The sequence below is a fragment of the Zootoca vivipara genome, chromosome 4 (assembly GCF_963506605.1).
Source record: "Zootoca vivipara chromosome 4, rZooViv1.1, whole genome shotgun sequence".
Taxonomy (NCBI): domain Eukaryota; kingdom Metazoa; phylum Chordata; class Lepidosauria; order Squamata; family Lacertidae; genus Zootoca; species Zootoca vivipara.
The window spans coordinates 10,199,052-10,217,957 of NC_083279.1; the positions used below are offsets into that span (position 1 = coordinate 10,199,052).

An 18,906-nucleotide genomic window follows, 5' to 3' on the forward strand; every position below is an offset into this window, starting at 1 on the left:
TGCTTTTGGATGTGCTGTGCAGAAAGCTGAACACTTAAAAGGGGGGGTGTCCATTGTGCATAATGGTGAAGGGGCTCACTGAATCAATACTGACCAAAAATAAAATTAAATGCCAAAGAAGAACACCGTAGGGAGAAAATAAAGAAACAAATGAAGAAGAAAAATGGGCCTAACTCATACTCTTTCAAAAGAAAAGCTTTTCCTGAAGCTACTAAGGTGAGGGCCAAGATGGAAGGAAGCAAGAAGGCACCAGCCATGTCTCTTTGAGAACGTGTTGTGATGACTGGGGGCAGTCTTCATGCCAAAGCCTCTGCCACTTAAAACTAGAAAGTTCTGATTGGTGCTCTGCACCAAAACTCATATTTGGGATTGCACTGAAACCACTAAGAAGCAAAGTAGCATATAGTAAAATATTTTCACAGCTGGCAAAGTTTAAAACCTTACCTGCATCTCCACTGTTGACTCTCCTTCTGGGGATAGCCTTTACTCGTGCAGGTAAAATGGAATGTTGTTTATCATATTCCGATGCAACGACTGAATACGACCTTTGAAAAACTGTGCGCTTTGCTAAATCTGTATCTGTGATGGGACTAGTCTCTAAACTAGAAAGATGACAGTGCATTAATTAACACCTTTATAGGTATATGCATTTTAGCAACCCAATAATTTAAGTATATCTCCTAGTAACAAACAGGGGGAAAGCTCGTGAGTTCTATCAACCATTTCTTGCTCCTGGATTTCTAAGGTTTCCAAAACAGATTTCAGTTTAGGAGTGAACCCTGATTAGCATTAACCATTGTGCAGAAATGATCACATACTGTGGTTAAGAGGCTTTTGCATGGAAGAGGGCTTTAATTCAGGGATGGGAAGCATTATGTCTGTGTTGGTCCACAGAAGAAAATTAAAAACTATCTTGCAAATTCTAAGATGTTCAGCAGCAGGGTTTAAGCTTATCTAGAATGAAACAATCAACAGCCCTATTTCTGACAAAATTATAGACTCTATAAACCTTTTAAGAGTTTTTATGTCAGACATTACATTACCATTTTTACTAGATTACCAGTACCCTAGATGAAAGCTCATGAAGGTTAGGGCAAGAAATCAGAGTTTCTTCTTGAGCTTATAAAAAAGGTGGTAAACATAAATTATTCTTCACACTATCCTTGGTTTCAGTAAGTATAATAAGATGGTCTCTTGATGCTTTTTTTTCAAAGTAGTGTTATAAAGAATTGCAAACAAATAAAGAAATCACAGTTTAGCAGCACACCAACACATACTAACATACACATTGGAATACCTTGGTGGCATGGATTTCATGTTACTTTCTGGCTCCTCAAAGACATTAGGACTGGCATCAGGAGTAACAGATATATAAGGTGCAGGTACTGAAGTTGAGCGCAAATACCTCATCTCATCCTGAAAGAGGTTGTCGTCTTGATAGCCAACAAAGTTTTCATGATGATGTCTGAAAAGAATTAGACGCCACATGTTATGTAAAGCCAGGGCTTATTTGGTCCAGTCAGTCATCAACCAATCATCTCATAAACCAAACAAAAAATGATATATTACTATCATTTTGCCTAATGGTTACCTAAACACACCTGGGACATTGTATTTCAACTAACTGTCCAAAGACACTAGCTCGTCAAAAGCATACCACCACACAGGCTAAATGCCTGTACATTTAAGTTCTGATTAATCTTGGAAGCTTTCTAAATTATTGTCTCCTTTTACAACTCCCCTTTTTCCTAATTTGAGAGGTAAAGGCTGGGTGGGATGACAGGCTGAGCAACAAGTCAGCAAGGTTCAAAATACACAAACCTTGCAAGTGCCATCTGAATATGCACCCTTTTCCAAGGAAGGGAGGTTCAGCAGCAGGACTTCCAGCAAAGGATCTTACCTGGAAATTCAATAAGATCTCTGGAAAGAATCCAGCTGCTTCTCTTTGTGGAAGCAAAGACAAAATGGACTCCAGCCATAATCTGTTACTTCCAGTATAGTCTATTTTCTTATGAGATTTTACATTCTATATCTTCGGAGGATATTCACTCCATCGTGCCCAATGAACTCTTAAAGTGGTCTGAATGCTATGTGATTGTGCGTGCGCGCACACACACAAAGTTCAGTACTGCAAACAGGCTTCTTAAAGCACAGACATCTAAAGGAACATCAGACACTCAGAAATGAGCTAGATCTCTTTGGAAGAGCATTGACTGAAAGGAAGGTAAATATAGTAAAAAAATCATCAAGACAGTTAACATGTGCTTTTAAAAACTTTAAAACCCACCTGCAGCCATGCTTGAAAGAGCTGAATGTTATTTACTGAAAATAATCTAACACACACAAAGGTAATGATTATAATTAGTGATTCCAATTAATTAACAGATTGCTTCTTTAAACTAGGAATCCTTGCCCTAATAGCAATAATGATTACCCTTAACACCAATACAGTAAATTTTGAGTTTTAAAGTTATTGCTATCTCAAGACAAAGTAAATGCATTTTAGAAAAGCAGAGTTATTAATGGTATTAAGGCACATTTGGGAGGGGGTCAATATGTGTATTTGTTTATTGTTACCTTGCTAACGTCTGAAGATAGAGACAAGTCATTTTAACAGGGAAATCCTCCGAGATGCCTTCCTTGACGCTCGGAAGCTGTGACTGGAATGGTTTGGAAGGGTGGTAGCACAGAATACTGGGCTCAGCTGCACTGCTCAAGGCCAGCAAGAACAATGCATTTGCTTTGATCACTTGATGGGCTTCCATAGTGGGCAAGGCACGAGGTGTCTTAACTTGCATTGGCTTTCTCCTAGACTGTTTGACCTACAGGGAGACAAATAATGCTTCTTCGTGACCATGGCAGTGGGACTTCAGGGTCAAACAAGAGGGAACAATACCCTTGCTACGCACTGCAGCTTTAGCTCACCTTATACCAGAGCTCCACTGCTTATACTTCATCCCTTCTTCACTACTCAACCAGCATGTGCAATTGAAAGTGGAAGTTTGCTTCATGTGAACTTCTATTCCTAGTATCACATAGAGGGCAATCTTGGCCTCTCAGGATAGCATCTCCCTCGGGCTTAGAACAGCTTATATGCCTTTGTAAGAAATTATTCTTGCATTCCACAGATACAACACAGAATTGATAGCAGAACCAGCAACCCCTACTATAAATGCATAGTTTTCTCTCTTTCAGTGTCACATGTGGAAAATGGGAGCACTGAGAATTCAGTACACCCAAATGTGACAGTTCTGTGACTGTGGCAGATGACAAATGCAGGTCTAAGGATCACATTCTTTTCCCAATTTTGACTTTTTGATTTTAGCCCAGTAAACAGCAGTATTGCAAGTAAGTTCATTAAACTTACAAGCCCACATTTTGTGTGATCGTTAGCCACTGTCTTGCTTGCCATACTTCTATTTCAGTCTTTTAATGGCATGGGCAGCCTGAAAGAACTATTTTCCAACTTATAAAAGCTTGCTTTCCTGGTCTTCTGAAAGCAATTCATACAAACAGTCAAGGAAACAGACATTTACAATCTGGATGTAAGGTATGCACGTGAAGTGCAGTATTAGATGCAAGATGCACTTTCTGCAACCCCAAAGCCCAGCGAGTTCTTAGACTTCCAGGTACAGTAGGGAATAATGCATGCAGAACACACCTAGGTTGGTGTAAGGCAGGCATCCCCAAACTGCGGCCCTCCAGATGTTTTGGCCTACAACTCCCATGATCCCTAGCTAACAGGACCAGTGGTCGGGGAAGATGGGAACTGTAGTCCAAAACATCTGGAGGGCCGAAGTTTGGGGGTGCCTGGTGTAAGGAGAACAAAGGTACATTATTCCTAGAGGGCATTCCTGCAGAAACTCCACAGTCTTGCTATAGAAAGCAAGAAACAGATTAGAAATACCTTTTCTCTTGCTGCTGCCTGCTTTTCACGGAGGTATTTTTCTCTGCACCGATCACAGACTAGGTACCATGTGCTTCCTCCTATGCCACCATCGCCACAATTGCCAGCCCATCCTCCACAGAAGTGTCCAATGCTGTTATAGCCTTGTCCACCAGCGTAGCGGCCACAACCTTAAAATAATGAAATAATAAAATAATGAAGTCATGTTTAATAGTAAGCTCTAAATTCATTATTTGGTTTGTCTGGCTATATAGTCAGAGAGAGCTGAGTCTTCAAAGCAGGGGTTGCAAACCTTTGGCCTGTGAGCCAGGTGTGGGGCAGACAGAGACGTGGCTAGGTCAGCTGCAGAGCTGAGTTCCCTAATCCTACGGAAAGCAGGGTTGAAATCACCATGCATCAGCTGATGTGCAGTAAAGTTCAAGTCTGAGGTATCTACTGCAAGATCACAATGTAGTGATCAAAAGGTGTGTTGTCCCTCCTACCCAGTTCAGGTCCCCACACCCATACAGATCCCACATTTTTTTGGTTTTTACATGAACAGGGTGAACACATGATGAAACAAAACACGACTGCTGCCACCATGTCTATAGTTTAGCTATCAAACACCTCTGGGTCGGTTCCCATTCTCTTTGCCATATGCAGCAAGGGTCCTTTGCCTGATGCAAAAAAAAAAAATCACTTTTGTGAAATGAGCATCTTACCTGGATGAGCTTGTCTCATGTGGTACGTCACTGGGTATGGGTGGGATTCCCCACACAGTTCACAGATGGTATCTTTCTCTGGTCCTCCCACTGCAAGCTGAGCCATTTCACCAAAGAGATTTCCCCTCGGTCTGGCCTCCGCTTTTTCTTTCTTCTTCTTTTCCTTTTTGGACTTCTTGCCATCTTTGTCGCTTTCTTTCTTCTTCAACACAGCACAGGACCCGGGGCTTGGAAAAATCATGTTCTGAGAAGCTGCCTTGATTGTTGCCAGAGAAATGTCTTCCCAGAAGGCTACCAGGTGTTGAAGGGTTAAAGGAAGAGGAGACTTGGACTTCATAGGATGGTGACTGGTAGTTTCAAAAGAGGTAGCTTCACTTTTTCCATCCTCACATCGTTCATGAAGAGGAGGCTCTTTGAGCATAGAGAGGACCTTGTTTTTGTTTATGCTGCCCATTTTTGATATGTCAGGCCCATGAGGGGCTATGTTAAACATATTCAGAGCAGAAGATATTTCCAGGGAATGTCTATTCTTCAGCTTGGTTTCTTTCTCCTCTGCAGGCTGTTGGCCAAGATTGCTTCTAATGGGTGCGTGCTCCTTCGAAAGTTCCGGGTTGAATTTCAAAAAAGACGAGCAGGCCATTGCATCATGGACTATTCCTTCATGCCACAGGAAAGAAGCAAAGACAGCCCGGGCACATTCAGCCACAGACGGAGACATTGCTTGTTTGGCGGGCTCTACTGGTCTGGAGCCATCGCCTTTGAAAAGGCACACTGACTTTTCCTTTTTGGGTCTTGTATGCCTATTTGCACATTTGCGGCTCACTTTGGGAGATGCTCTCGTGTCTTGCTCATCTTTCAGCGGCGCTTTTCCTATGCTGAAATGAACTTTGTTTGAGCAATCGTCCACGCTCTTGAATTCAGAGTTATCTTCACAAGTACTGTCTGTAATGCTATTGGTCTTTAAGGTACTGGAAGTACAGACTTCAACAACTTCACTGTGAAGGTTTTCTTGCACAACGTGAGGGGAAGGGGCTCGGTTTTCGGTTTCAGCCGCAGGTTTCCCATCTTTCGAAACAATTTTTGGTTTGGGAGACGTGGACCTTCCCCTCAGTGGTTCTGTTAGGGGTGCTTTCTTTTTGCGGAGGGTGTCTGGGTCAAGTGTGTATGAATCTGACTTAGATCTCTCCCGAGGTGGATCAAGCTTTGTTTTCACTGGGGCTGAAGGTTTCTGAGGCAGGGTCTTCTCGTGAGGAGATGAGGAACGGCGAGAACCGACACCAGATGTGCAAGATTTCCCTGCTGAGATAGTCTTTGGAGAAGAGGATCGAGTTCCTGGCCCTGGAGATTCTGCCCTCAGACCAGATGTTGTCCTTCCATCAGATTTTAAGGTTTGCAGAGTGTTGTGGTTTGGAGATAATGATCTGCTGTGTGAATCTGACCTCAGCTTTGCAGTGTCAGATTTTAGCATCAATGATTCGCTCGCAGATAAGCTTTCTATATTCCTGGGCTTCTTCTGATCTGTAGCTTGGTGGCTCATACGGCTATCAGGTTTAGATGACCTGCTGTCCGCTCTGTACTTCGATGCCATATCGGATTTCCCTGCTGGAGAAACTGGTCTAGCAGCTGCAGTGAAATTCACTCTGTCACCTGTATGGCACATTTTAGAATGACATTAAAGGGAAAGTGCTCATTTATAATACAAAAGATCACAACGCAGGATAGGAGTAGAGAATGGTATTATACTAGATAGATAGATAGATAGATAGATAGATAGATAGATAGATAGATAGATAGATAGATAGAGATAGGAGAGAGAAAACAGTGAGCTCAATACTTTATTGGTTGGATTCAGAAAAGCATGAGAACTCAGCACAGTGCGACTATCTTGACTTCTCCTTGATATACACCAAACTGCTTCTGAGGGTCAACAGATCTTCTAGAATGGAATGGAATTGGACAGGGTGGGAGGACGCAGTGCAACTGGGGAATTAGCAGAATTAGGAACAGGAGCAGAAATGACCCTTGGATTCAAGCCTATATGAGGGTCTCCCTGCTAAAAAGTTGTAGTACTAACTGCCTCCTACAGGAAGGAGATTGCAACTAGGACTACTATGTACATATTCAAAACAACAGTCTATACATAACAACACTACCTCAAGAAGACACAGAGAAAAGGCTAATGTCCTGCCTTTTTTCTTTTAACTGACATAACTTTACCAAAACAATTAGTGACTAGATTAAACAGAATTGCACTATCTAGTATCAAGGTTCTTAAACCTTGCTCATCTGACAACCTACAACTGGCTAAAATATATACATCAAAAGTATCAATTACAATTTAAAGAACAGCTTAGAGGCATAATCTGCAAAAGTCATGTTCACCACAGCTATTGCTATAAAGGCAAGACCAATTCCACCGTGATCTAAAGTGAGATCTAGATGCTCAGTCCTACTCACTTGTCACTGAGGAACTTGGAGGGAGTTCCTGCCTGGCTTAACATCAGGAAAGGACAGGGGGAAGGGTTGGGAATGCTGCTTAAATAATCCTGATTTTATATGGACATGGTGCAATTTCTGTTTCTGTATTAATTTTGAGTGTGCTTTTAGTCTGAAAATCTTCTGTAAGCTACTTTGGGGCACCCGTGGGGCTATAAAATGGGATATAAATATTATTTAAAAATAAATTAGTAAATAAATGAGCACATATAATGCTTCTCAATTGTACTCCCCCCCAAATAAAAGCACACTGTGTCCCAAGTATGTAAAGAATGCTATTCTATTTTTGCTTAGATATAAACAAGACACTAAATCATTTTATTCACTGTAAATTAAAATAAATATATTGCATTACTTCCCTTTCCACAAGGAGGCAAATAATCATTTCCACATATTTCCGAATGCTACTGGAGTGATTTCTGAACCACATGTTTATGAATGTTGAGTAGTGATACCACACATTTATAGTAAGTCATTAAATTATTGCACTTAAGAACAGCAAACCTTTTTCAAGTGAATGAAATGGGGTGCTCAGCAGGAAAACATTTACTTATGGATTTCCAACAAATTATGAATAACCTGTCTACAATGGCATGCATACCCACCCTTTAGCTTGTGAGAGAGAGATGAAATAGCAGAAGCAGGGCCAGCTACATCATTACTTTTGTAAATGCGCTCACGAGAAGCAAGGCAGCAGGATGGAGTTTCTATAGTGGAAAACAGTGGCACAGAAGCAGCATAGATTCAATGGGGAAATAGCAAAGATAAAACAAGCAAAGCAAGCAATTCTGATGAGACACAACTTTCCTGCAGCATAATCAAATTCATTTTTAGCTTACGCTTAAGGATTAAAAATAAATAAATGTTCTAGTTGTTACTCTTCTCCAAAATAATAAATTAATGTTATTTTTTCAAGACAACATTAGGGAAAACCTCAGCCCAAATTCTCATGGGAAGCAAATGGTTGATTAAATAATAATAATAATAATAATAATGAAACAGCAGCTAATGAATGGCTTTGCTTTGTTCTGCTCATTGATTGATTTTGCTATTGTTACTGAAGCAGGGGTGCATTGAAACCAAACATGTTGTTTGACAGATCTGAGTATTATTTCATAAGCTTAGATGAACATACTTTTTCATTATCTGGCATTGCATTTGCATACAAAATTGAACTTTTTGCACAAAGAAATTACCACCCTGAGAACATGAATTATTTGTTATTCTTGAGTGTGTGTGTCTTTTTCCAACGTCCTTTTGCTATTTCAGTCATATAGCATAACACTAATTGAACTAAAAGTATTTTGCTGACAATGGCCCAGTTAACATGTCACATTTAAATGTGATCTAAAACAAGGTATGGATTAATGTGAACCCTCGGCATCATGCTGCATGTTGTCTGAACTCACTATCATGGTTTGTTTCCCACGAAACAATGAGTGGTAATCAAAGAACAAACATTAGTTTACATTCATGGTTTGCTTGAAGAGAAACAAGCCATAAACTCAGGTTTAGATAACATGACAAAAATCAGACTCTGGTTTGTTTTGTCTGCAGCAGGGGAGGAATGGTGTGAGAACATTTGAAAAGCATGCACTAGTATGCTGGTAATTAACACTGAACCACAGTTTGCTTTAAACTATGGTTTAATGTGACATACAAACAAGGCCAATAGCTTATGCAATAGGTGAATTTATGCCAATCTATAGTGTTACAGGGGGGAAAATGGTGTTGTTTCTTGCACACTTTATACTTGGTCCTCACCTCCTTGCAAAGGGGCAGGGGCACTGTTGCAATAGGAAATAAAGATCTTCCTTTCTTTCACTGAATCCTGCCTCCACCCCATTTGACCAATAATAGACTTAGGGGACACTGAATCCCTTAATGGAGTGTTGGGCAGTAAAAGCCAACTCCAAATTTTTCTACAACAATAGCTTGCAGGCTAACCAAACACTTGAGTAATAAATGATGAAATATTTTTGTTTTGCCTTATTACAAATCATTTATTTTCAACACACTTACTATTCTCATTCTAGGCTTCTTCACTGTATCTGAAGAAGTGTGCATGCACACGAAAGCTCATACCAAAATAAAAACTTAGTTGGTCTTTAAGGTGCTACTGAAGGAATTTTTTTATTTTACTTCGATCCAGACCAACACGGCTACCTACCTGTAACTAGGCTTATGGGGTTCTACTTTTCTAAAGGAGGCCTGCTTTACCTAGAACCTTCTTTTCTGCTCTAAGGCACACTATTCTTGGGGCAAAATGTCTGCTCAGAAGGGGAAATCTTGCATTCAGGAAAAAGAAACTTCTGCTTTACTATAAACAGAAGCAGATCTAAAAAGTCTGCTATAAGGACCCAAGCCTACGACTGGAACCGAAATAATTCCAGGTGCTAGAAATGTACTGCAGTATAGTTTCAACATGTTTATTCTATTTTTGATACTTGTTGGAACTTTGGGTATTTCATAAATAATGTTCCTGCCCAGCCTCAAGTTGTTGGCTTTTGCTAATATAATGTTATTCTTGGGGTGACCTCTGCTCAAAAAAGAAGTGTACGGTTATATTTTGCATCCTACGAACCAGGCTTTTTTCACTGGCATGAAAGTCTATTTCTGGGGGTTGTTTCTTTTTTAGGACCTATTTTTAATTTGGTTACCGTAATTAATTTTTAGGACCTATTTTTAATTTGTTTAATGACAACATACATCTCATTACACTTTAATTTCCGTGGCACATTTTACAAAAAGGAAGCATTATTCTTATATGAGGTCCAGCGCTGAGGGCCTTCTGGCAGTTCCCTCGCTGAGAGAAGTGAGGTTACAGGGAACCAGGCCTTCTCGGTCATGGCACCCACCCTGTGGAACATCCTCCCAGCAGATGTCAAGGCAATAAGCAATTTTTTTTACTTTTAAAAGACAACTGAAGGCAGCCTTGTTTAGGGAAGTTTTTAATGTTTGATGCTATATTGTTTTTAATAGTCAGTTGGAAGCCGCCCAGAGTGGCTGGGGAAACCCAGCCAGATGGGTGTGGTATAAATAAATAAATTTATTATTATTATTATTATTATTATTATTATTATTATTATTATTATTATTAAATATGAGCTTATAAGAGCATATAGCATTTTCTTACATTTTGCATTTTTATCCTTTATTCTATTCATGTAATTACACTGTGCTTGAGGAAGAAAATTTCCAAATTCATTACTACGATTATTATTATTATTATTATTATTATTATTATTATTTATTAAAACCCCGCCCATCTGGGCGGCTTCCAACCGAATATTAAAAACAGTACAGCATCAAACATCAAAAACTTCCCTAAACAGGGTCGCCTTCAGTTGTCTTCTAAAAATAAAATAGTTGCTTCTAAAAGTAAAATAGATTAAGTACATTTCTAACACCTGTCCCCCCCCCCTCGCCCCATTTTTTGTCTGTTGATGGTGCTATCCTAGTTTTATGGTTGTTATCCCCATATCAAACACTGTTTCAAAACCAGTTTGCCATGCTGCATAGGGGATTCCTGTGAACAAGTTTAAGGCCTCCTTGGAGTTGGCTGCTGGCTCACGTGTGCGTGCGATAAAGCTCTCTGGATCAGAGTCATGATAAAATTGTTTGGCTGCTGGCTCACGTGTGCATGCGATAAAGCTCTCTGGATCAGAGTCATGATAAAATTGTTTAAAATCAGTTGTAAATCTGTTAAGATTTCTCATATAACACACATTTGCAGGGGTTAACAGTACACATGTTGTGGGGAATAAATAAGACTAAAATAGGAGCAGAGAGTAAGCCTGGGTGAGCACAGTGTTATTTTACTTACCAGTAAACATGCAAAGGGCTGCACTTTAATTTGGCCCAAAAACATTAATGTCACAAAATGTAAAAAAGCAGGTTGTTTTATTGAATGCTCTACCCTCATCAACTGAGGGCCAAACTTAGCTTAACATGCGATGTTAAATCTGCCTTTGTTTCTCAGGTGCTGATCAAATTACATCTGCTGAGTGGGGTGATAATGAAGAGGATCAAAGCAAGCATGGGAGGGAGACTTACTTTCCTCCACTACTGCAGTCCTGAGGAATATTCTTCTTCTGAAGTTGTTACTTACTTTGAAGGGGGAGGGGGAAACCCTTACTTGGGAATTGGCATTTCCTCCCAACACAAATACAGGTTTCAGAGGAAGGAATTTATTCAGGACCACAACAAGGAGAACTAAAGGAAAGATCCTACATTAGATATGTGCTGGTAATAGGTTCTCATTTTTGGAAGCTCATGCACAAGGTGTCCCAAAGTGTCCCAGGAACTTTCACTTTTTGCCAGAACTGAACTCAAATGAGTCCCTTTAGTTTGACGTGACTGAGATACTTTGGAAAGCTATTAGACAAGTCACCACTATTCATAGCTGCCAAGTTATCCCTTTTTTTAAGGGATTTTCCCTTATGCTGAATAGGCTTCCTCGCGAGAAAAGGGAAAACTTGGCAGCTATGCCACTATTACAGTAGACATTTTTATGAAGACTTTAAGGGAGTGTCTTGTTTCACACACAAAAATACAATCCTCAAGTCAAAAAGCCAAAGATCTAGCAGAAGATGAACTATTTTTCCAATTACAAAATACCATTTACATTTTCTTCAGGTTTCTAAATAAGACAGAAATCTGGGGATCAACAAGATAAAAGTATCCGAGGCATTATCTGCTTAAGTGAGGTTGAAGTGGGAGGCACTGGACATTTTCTTCTGAAAATGGTCCATCCAGTTCAGCATCCTGCTCTCACAGCGCCCAGCCATATGTTTTTGGGAAGCTAGAAAGCTGGACCTAAGCACAACAGCACTCTCCCCACTTGTGATTCCTAGCAAATTACATTCAGAAGCTCACAGTCTCCAACAGTGGAGGCAGAACATAGGCATAGTGGCTTGCAGCTTTATCTTCCAGGAATTTGTCTGATCTTCTTTTGAAGCTGTCCATATTCTACAAACTTTTTAAGTTCATCCTCATTCTCAAAAAGAGCCATAGAACTCTGCCATGTGAGAAAGATGAGATGAAAGCAACTAGGTAAAGAATGGGAGTGACAAGACAACAGTAATATTCAAGACCACCAGAACCTTGGTAGAGGGTCTTAGCGCCATGAATAAATCCCAATGGCAAATGTAATACTGATAGATAAACTGCAGGATCTTGGTATGCCAATGTGATAGAGACGCACGTATTTATGAGGGGAAATTGCCTCACTTGGGTGACTGCCACAATGGATGCTAGAATCTCCCGTCTGAAAACAGTGGTGTGGAATGAAGCAAATGAGGTGCTTGTGATAAAGTAGCTCCCTTGCTTTGCTACTCATCTCACCTTCAAATGTAACTACCAAGCATAGGTGTTGGTAGTCATAAGATTGGATGTCCTGGACTCCAGAAGGTGCTAGCCATTTTCTCTACATCATATGAAGTAATTCCTCCTAGTTGAGGCTTCCTTCCCCTTCCACAGAAAAATCAGAAGAACCTGAGCAGCAGCACCACTACCTCATGCATTTGGATTAAGTCAAGGAGGAATCAACACTCTTTGTGGCTTCTCCCTCTCATTGTCACTTTCTGAAAATGATTCCGAGTCCTGAAGTTCTTCTCCATGCTGTTGTGCTGGATGAGCTCTCCAAGGTTCTTAAATAGTGAATGAATGAATGAATGAATGAATGAATGAATGAATGAATGAATGAATGAATACAGGGCCATTCTGAAAAGGGTCTAGGCCCACAGCTGCCTGTGTGTTGATACATTTAAGGGTCTTGATAACCAGAGAACAATGGAAAAGGAGGCTGCTTCTGGATTACTCTCCCAAAGCAGATAATCCAATGGCAACAATTTCTACAGATTCTCGGCCTCTGTAAGCTTGGCATCTATGATATCTCCAGATATCTCAAGATCAACTATAGACGCAGGTGCATGAAGAGAGGAAGAATGCTCACAAATCTATGTTGGCATTTTAAAAGTAATCTTCTAATTCCCAAAGTCTAGATCAAAGGGCAAACTGAGGAGAGGCCTTCGGTTCCGCAGTGTTTCTTACTCTGATCCATAAGTCAGTTTCTTCTGGTGCTCCCAATTGATGGGAAGAAGGTATCAACTGGCACAACTACTTCTCAAGAGTAAACAAATAATTCTTTGAAAACAAGCATAAACTAAAGCCTAAACTAAAGCAGCAGATTATTGTTATTCTCTAGCTGCAAAGAAAAATAAACTGGAAACAGCAGCTGGGACATTATATGAACCCACAAGATTTTATTCGAACCCATGGCTTCGCGCTACAAGCTAAAGGTAAAGGGACCCCTGACCATAAGGTCCAGTCGTGACCGACTCTGGGGTTGCGGCACTCATCTCGCATTATTGGCCGAGGGAGCCGGCGTACAGCTTCCAGGTCATGTGGCCAGCATGACAAAGCCGCTTCTGGCAAACCAGAGCAACGCACTGAAACGGCGTTTACCTTCCCGCAAGTATTTATCTACTTGCACTTTGACGTGCTTTCAAACTGCTAGGTTGGCAGGAGCTGGGACCGAGCAATGGGAGCTCACCCCGTCACGGGGATTCGAACCACTGGACCTTCTGATCGGCAAGCCCTAGGCTCTGTAGTTTAACACACAGCGCCACCCGCATTACAAGAGATCCCAACTAAACATCAGGAAGAACTTTTTGACAATAAGATCTGTTCGGCAGAAGAACAGTCTCAGGAGGTTGTGGACTCTCCTTCCTTGGAGGTTTTTAAGCAGAAGTTGGATGGCCATCTGTCATGGATGCTTTAGCTGAAATTTCTACATTGCAGGGGGCTGGACTAGATGACCCTAGGGGTCCCTTCCAACTCTAAGATTCTATGATTCTAAGATATGTCTACTGAAACAACCTGATGTTAGCTAAATGAGCTGTGACACTAGAACTATATTACTACTACTATGTGATACTACAACCATCTTCAACTTAATGGAAAAAATAACGGTCTTATCTTCCAGAATTGTTAGTGGTGAAGCTTCTCAGTACGTCATTTATGAAGGGTGGGATCATCATCAGCTTTATTAATACTAAATACTAAATTAATACTAAATAGAAATGAATGGATATAGAAATGAATGGATTTAACTGCATAAGGCTTGTGTGCTCAAGGAGTACCAAGAGATATTTTAAAGTGTTACTGCAAGAGTATTTGAAACCCTGTAATTTAATTAAAATCCCAAAGGATTTGGTTAAAAAAATGTATAAATATATTTTTCAACACTACAGAAAAAATGCAAAAGGTCAATGCAGTAGTCTCTAATTACTATGGGAAGACTGATATTTGCTTCAAAGTCATGGAAAGCCAAAATAAAACAGGGGTCGGGAGAATCAGAAGGTGCATTGATGGATGATCAATAGCTAGAAAGCAACTAAGATTGTTACCGGTATGCAAGCAATGGTAAAGCTTCAGAAATGGGCTGATGAGGCAGGAAAGGCTGACAGACTTACTCTGAAGCTGTGGCTGAGGTTGCTGGAAGGAAAGGGATTGTCCAAACACAAATGGGCTGTGGACTAGGGAAGAGGGAGGTTTTGCAGCTTGATCAAAGATGGAAGGAGCTGGGAGACTAGGCCGTGACTGAATGGGATTCAGTATGGCACTCAGTTGGTCACCTGTAGTAGGCAAAACAGTCAAAACTACAACCTGTTATATTCCAAAAAGTGCTGAAAGAAGTCTCTTTGAAAGTTCAGTACTGATAAAGCCTGCACTTGTCTGTGATCTTGTAGCTAGGTATTACTCTGGAACAAGACACAGACATTACCAAGCAATGTGTGGTAGGACCATGGAAAGTTCAACCCAATATCTTTGCAAGGGGTATGAATAGTTGCGCAAGTGATTCAGAAAACATTTTCCTCCAGTGTTCTGATCGGCTTGTTTTGAAAATTAAAGCAAAATTAACGATGACATGAACTCCCATATGGTTGGACTGGGAACAAGAGAGTTTATAATTGGAAATAAGGTAACAGCAAAAAATTTGCTGTAACTCTTGACTCACAGGCAGCCTCCCTTCAAGGAAACAAGCTTTAAGGGCAAGGTCTGCATGTGATCATTATGTATATTTCATAATAAAGCACCACAGCTAGACAAGTAAGGTCAACTAGGATTTTTTAAAGCAGTATTAGTTTTCAAATGATGTTCATGCCTTATTTCTCATAAAATTGTACTGAAACATGCTATTTGTTATTACATGCACCAATATTTTAGTGCACAGCACCGTGAAAGTAAATTGCAGTGTCTTTACAATACATAATATATTGGTCCTTAACTAAATGGGATTATTAAAAAAAACTGCTTTGCTTTACTAATGTCAACAAAAACTAAAAATTTTGTAGAAAGATCTAGGCATAATCATTGAGTCTGAATACATTGGTACCTCTGGTTACGAACTTAATTCGTTCCGGAGATCGTTCTTAACCTGAGGTACCACTTTAGCTAATGGGGTCTCCCGCTGCCGCCGCTGTGCGGTTTCTGTTCTCATCCTGGGGCAAAGTTCTTAACCCGAGGTACTACTCCGGGTTAGCAGAGTCTGTAACCCGAAGTGTTTGTAACCCAAGGTGTTTGTAACCCAAGATACCACTGTATTTGAAAAAGACTTTTTAAATTTACTATTCATTTCAGTTCTTGGAAGTAGCCATAGGGCAGTCTTTGCTTTCCCAGAAGTGAATCTCATTAAACGTTCTTGTTTGGGAGGGGCTTGGGAATATAAATGGTTCTACTACTCCTGTGTTTATTTTTGATTTGCACTTAATTGTTTACATGCTGGGCAATATTTAACTGTTTTAATGACCACCTGTCTTTTTTATTTTGTGTTTTTAGTAATTTTATGATTAACCTATTGTTAATTGCTGGGTCACACTGCTTTTTTTTTCAAAAAGGAGAGGCGAGACACAAATGCTGTAAATAAATAAATAACATCCCTCTTGACAGAAGACAGAGTCAGTTCTGACTTCAGCTGAGCTTGGCAAAAACAGCACCCCTTGGTCCTTAGTACAATACAACAAAGTGGGTAACCACAGCAACCTGGAAGAACAATAGAATAACAGTGGAGTAGAATGGAACTTTGGGCACTTATTGTAAATGGCCTTTCCTGGCAGCAAAGTGAGCCAGCCACTAGCAGAATAAAACATGCCCTATTTTCCCAAGGCAGGAAACTCATGTCTTTGATTCACATAGGCTTCCTCCTTCCCCTTTAGTTTTCATTCATTGATAAGCTCTTTTAGACTTATTTTCCAGGAATCCGAGACATATCTCTCCAACTGCCTTCCTACAGTAGAAGAGGGAAACTTTTAGAGGATAATGGAGAAGTTGGTTGTGAAAATGTGATTCAGATGACTAGCAAAGCTTCTGGTGAGTGGATTGCCTAAGGGGTGTGGTTGTAACATGCTTGCTCGGCTGCTAAACAAAGCCCACTTGCAGTGAGTGCCCAATGGTTCATTCTCAAGCATAGCATGATCCAGTCACTTACAGGACACATCAGAGCTGTATCTGCCTAGAGTAGCGGCCATTCATGTTGGTGGTAACACATTTTGTAACTCGCCTGCCAAAAGCTGCCTCTGCCGAGGCATGGAAGTCCAGCTTGCAATATCTAATAAATAAACTTAGTGCTCTGCAAATGGCTCTCTGTGCAAATTTCTGTGATGCTTTTGTTGGAAGAGAGCTAGGCGAACATAGCCATGGCTCTTATGGAGTGTGTGTTGCGGTGAACATAAGCGCTGTGACTCGTAGGTCAACATACTACATGCTTTGATCCAACACGCTACTGTGCGAGCCCCAGCCTTTTTCCTCATGGAGGTGGGATAAATGAAGCAAATGGGCTGTGTGTTTAATACAATAGTTCTGAGAGAATGATTCTGCTTTCTTCTTTAAGATTTTGCTAAATATTATGCCTGCCGTCCCCACGCCCCCCATTGGAATGCTAAGCTCGTTTCTTCCTTATGGTCTAAATCCTCTAGCCAGCTAAGACTGGGAGTTGTGGGGCAAGATTGAATGGCCTCTGGGGTGGCAGGCTGTATCACAGGATTCACATGCTTCACAGAGGAAGCTTTCTGAGTGATGTAGGAAACGCCTGACTTACATTTCCCTTTGTACCCATTTTGCAGATTTGTGGTGCTCTGGTTGACAGAGTTGGTTGGTTGCCTTCATTCCTGTCTGTCAGGGCCATTGCAACAGCAAGGAGAATAGGCAAGGTAAGGACATGGGGAATAAACAATGGAAATATTTGCCTTTTCTTTAACTGGGAGGAAAACAGATGGGTGAAAGGAAACAATAAATACTAAAAGAAGGCAGGTAGGCAGAAAACCTAAGCACTTTGCAGAATGTGGCAGGTTAGGAGAACATCTCTGCAAAGGGCGAAGGCAGGAAGTAAAAGTGAAGAGGAAGACAGAAAGAGGAAGCCTAGGAAAATTAAAATCACAACTTTCCCATTCATGCCTTGGGCAGTGAGCTCTAAGTCACCCTCATCTATCCGCTTTTCCCTACCATATGCATTACTACTCCTGTCCAATAGGGAGGATGGGAAGCAGAGCAGTTTTCTGGCATAAAGCACCTCAAGGCTGCTGACTTTTTCCCTGCCTGTGGAAGAACAACTTACTACTTCTTGCCTTCTTTTCCTTCCAATAATAATGTACCACATTTCCCAGGTGCTTGATCAAGATTAAGGGGAGAGGGGAGAGGAGAATGAAGGCAAAGGAAGCAGACTGGAGCTTTGACCAGAAAGCAGAGGACAGGACACACCATAGACGTTTAGCCAATCTTGTGCTGCTATCTGGAAGTGAAAAAATGTCCTTTAGCCACCTATAGAAGAATGCCTCTTTTCATCTCTTCAGCTTCAGTGAGGATTTTAGCTTATTGAAACTTACAATCTTTAACAAAGTGTCTGAATAATGCTATAAAGACGACTTTTCCAATGTGGTGCCCTTCAAATGTTTTGGAGTACAATTCCCATTAGCCCTAGCCAACATGGTAAACCAGTGGTTCCCAATTAACTAATTATTGCGGACCACCACCCCTTACTTTTCAAAAGCCAAACCATGGACCCCGCTACTTTTGAAAATTTTGATTACTCTATGGTAGTTACCTGTTGTCACAGGGGCCGGAGTGTGCACACCTGTGCAAAGCAATTTTTTGATAAAATGTGGGGTGGCCCCTAATAAGCAAAGGGTTTTAGGTATCCTTTAAAAAAAGACCATAAAATCTGTGAAATAACCACAAATTGCCTATCCCCAGACAGTAGGAAAAACTTGTCTCCATTGCTCCACTACAACACAATTTTAAAAAAGCAACTGTGTTCCTAACTTGCAAGTGTTCTATATGCAGACTGCTTTTTATATTCAAACATGCTATTCCTTACTTGTAGTCTGATATGGTACATCTTAGCAAAACTTTGCAGCATATGGTTCTGCTAACTGAGGGATCTTGCACCTTAAAGACATAGGTGATGGCTTGGTCAGGGCTTGATAAAGTATTGGTGAAGACTGAGTAGAAAACAGCTGGAATTTTGTAATGTTGGTAATAATAATAATAATAATAATAATAATAATAATAATAATAATAATAATAGTTCTCCTGTGCCCAAGTTTCATCCCTGGCTTAAATAGATTAATTAGTTAAATACAGTATTTGGAGTGAGGTTTTTATTCTTGCTGATTACCCAATAGGAACAACCAACTTTTGATTTTTTTAGGATTCTACCATACATCTGTTTCTTCCCACTCCAAAATGTAGCCACATAGCTTCCCACAGAAAACGAACGAACAAAAAACCCACATAGGCTGC

General features: G+C 40.5%; 1 protein-coding gene across 12 annotated transcripts in view; it reads right to left on the reverse strand.

Moving 5' to 3' along the window:
* MYCBP2 (MYC binding protein 2) overlaps positions 1-18,906 on the reverse strand; it is a 136,213-nt gene that overhangs the window by 20,242 nt on the left and 97,065 nt on the right. For 9 of the 12 annotated variants that reach the window (XM_060273339.1, XM_060273338.1, XM_060273342.1 and 6 more), the window contains 6 exons: positions 14,583-14,744; positions 4,609-6,255; positions 3,908-4,077; positions 2,578-2,822; positions 1,298-1,465; positions 445-602 (listed from right to left, as the gene is read on the reverse strand). In XM_060273339.1, the coding sequence (XP_060129322.1) occupies positions 445-602; positions 1,298-1,465; positions 2,578-2,822; positions 3,908-4,077; positions 4,609-6,255; positions 14,583-14,744 (2,550 nt within the window). Of the gene's footprint in view, positions 1-444; positions 603-1,297; positions 1,466-2,577; positions 2,823-3,907; positions 4,078-4,608; positions 6,256-7,709; positions 7,812-14,582; positions 14,745-18,906 lie in introns of all 12 variants that reach the window. The other 3 variants (XM_035116062.2, XM_035116058.2, XM_060273336.1) reach the window with 2 other exon arrangements.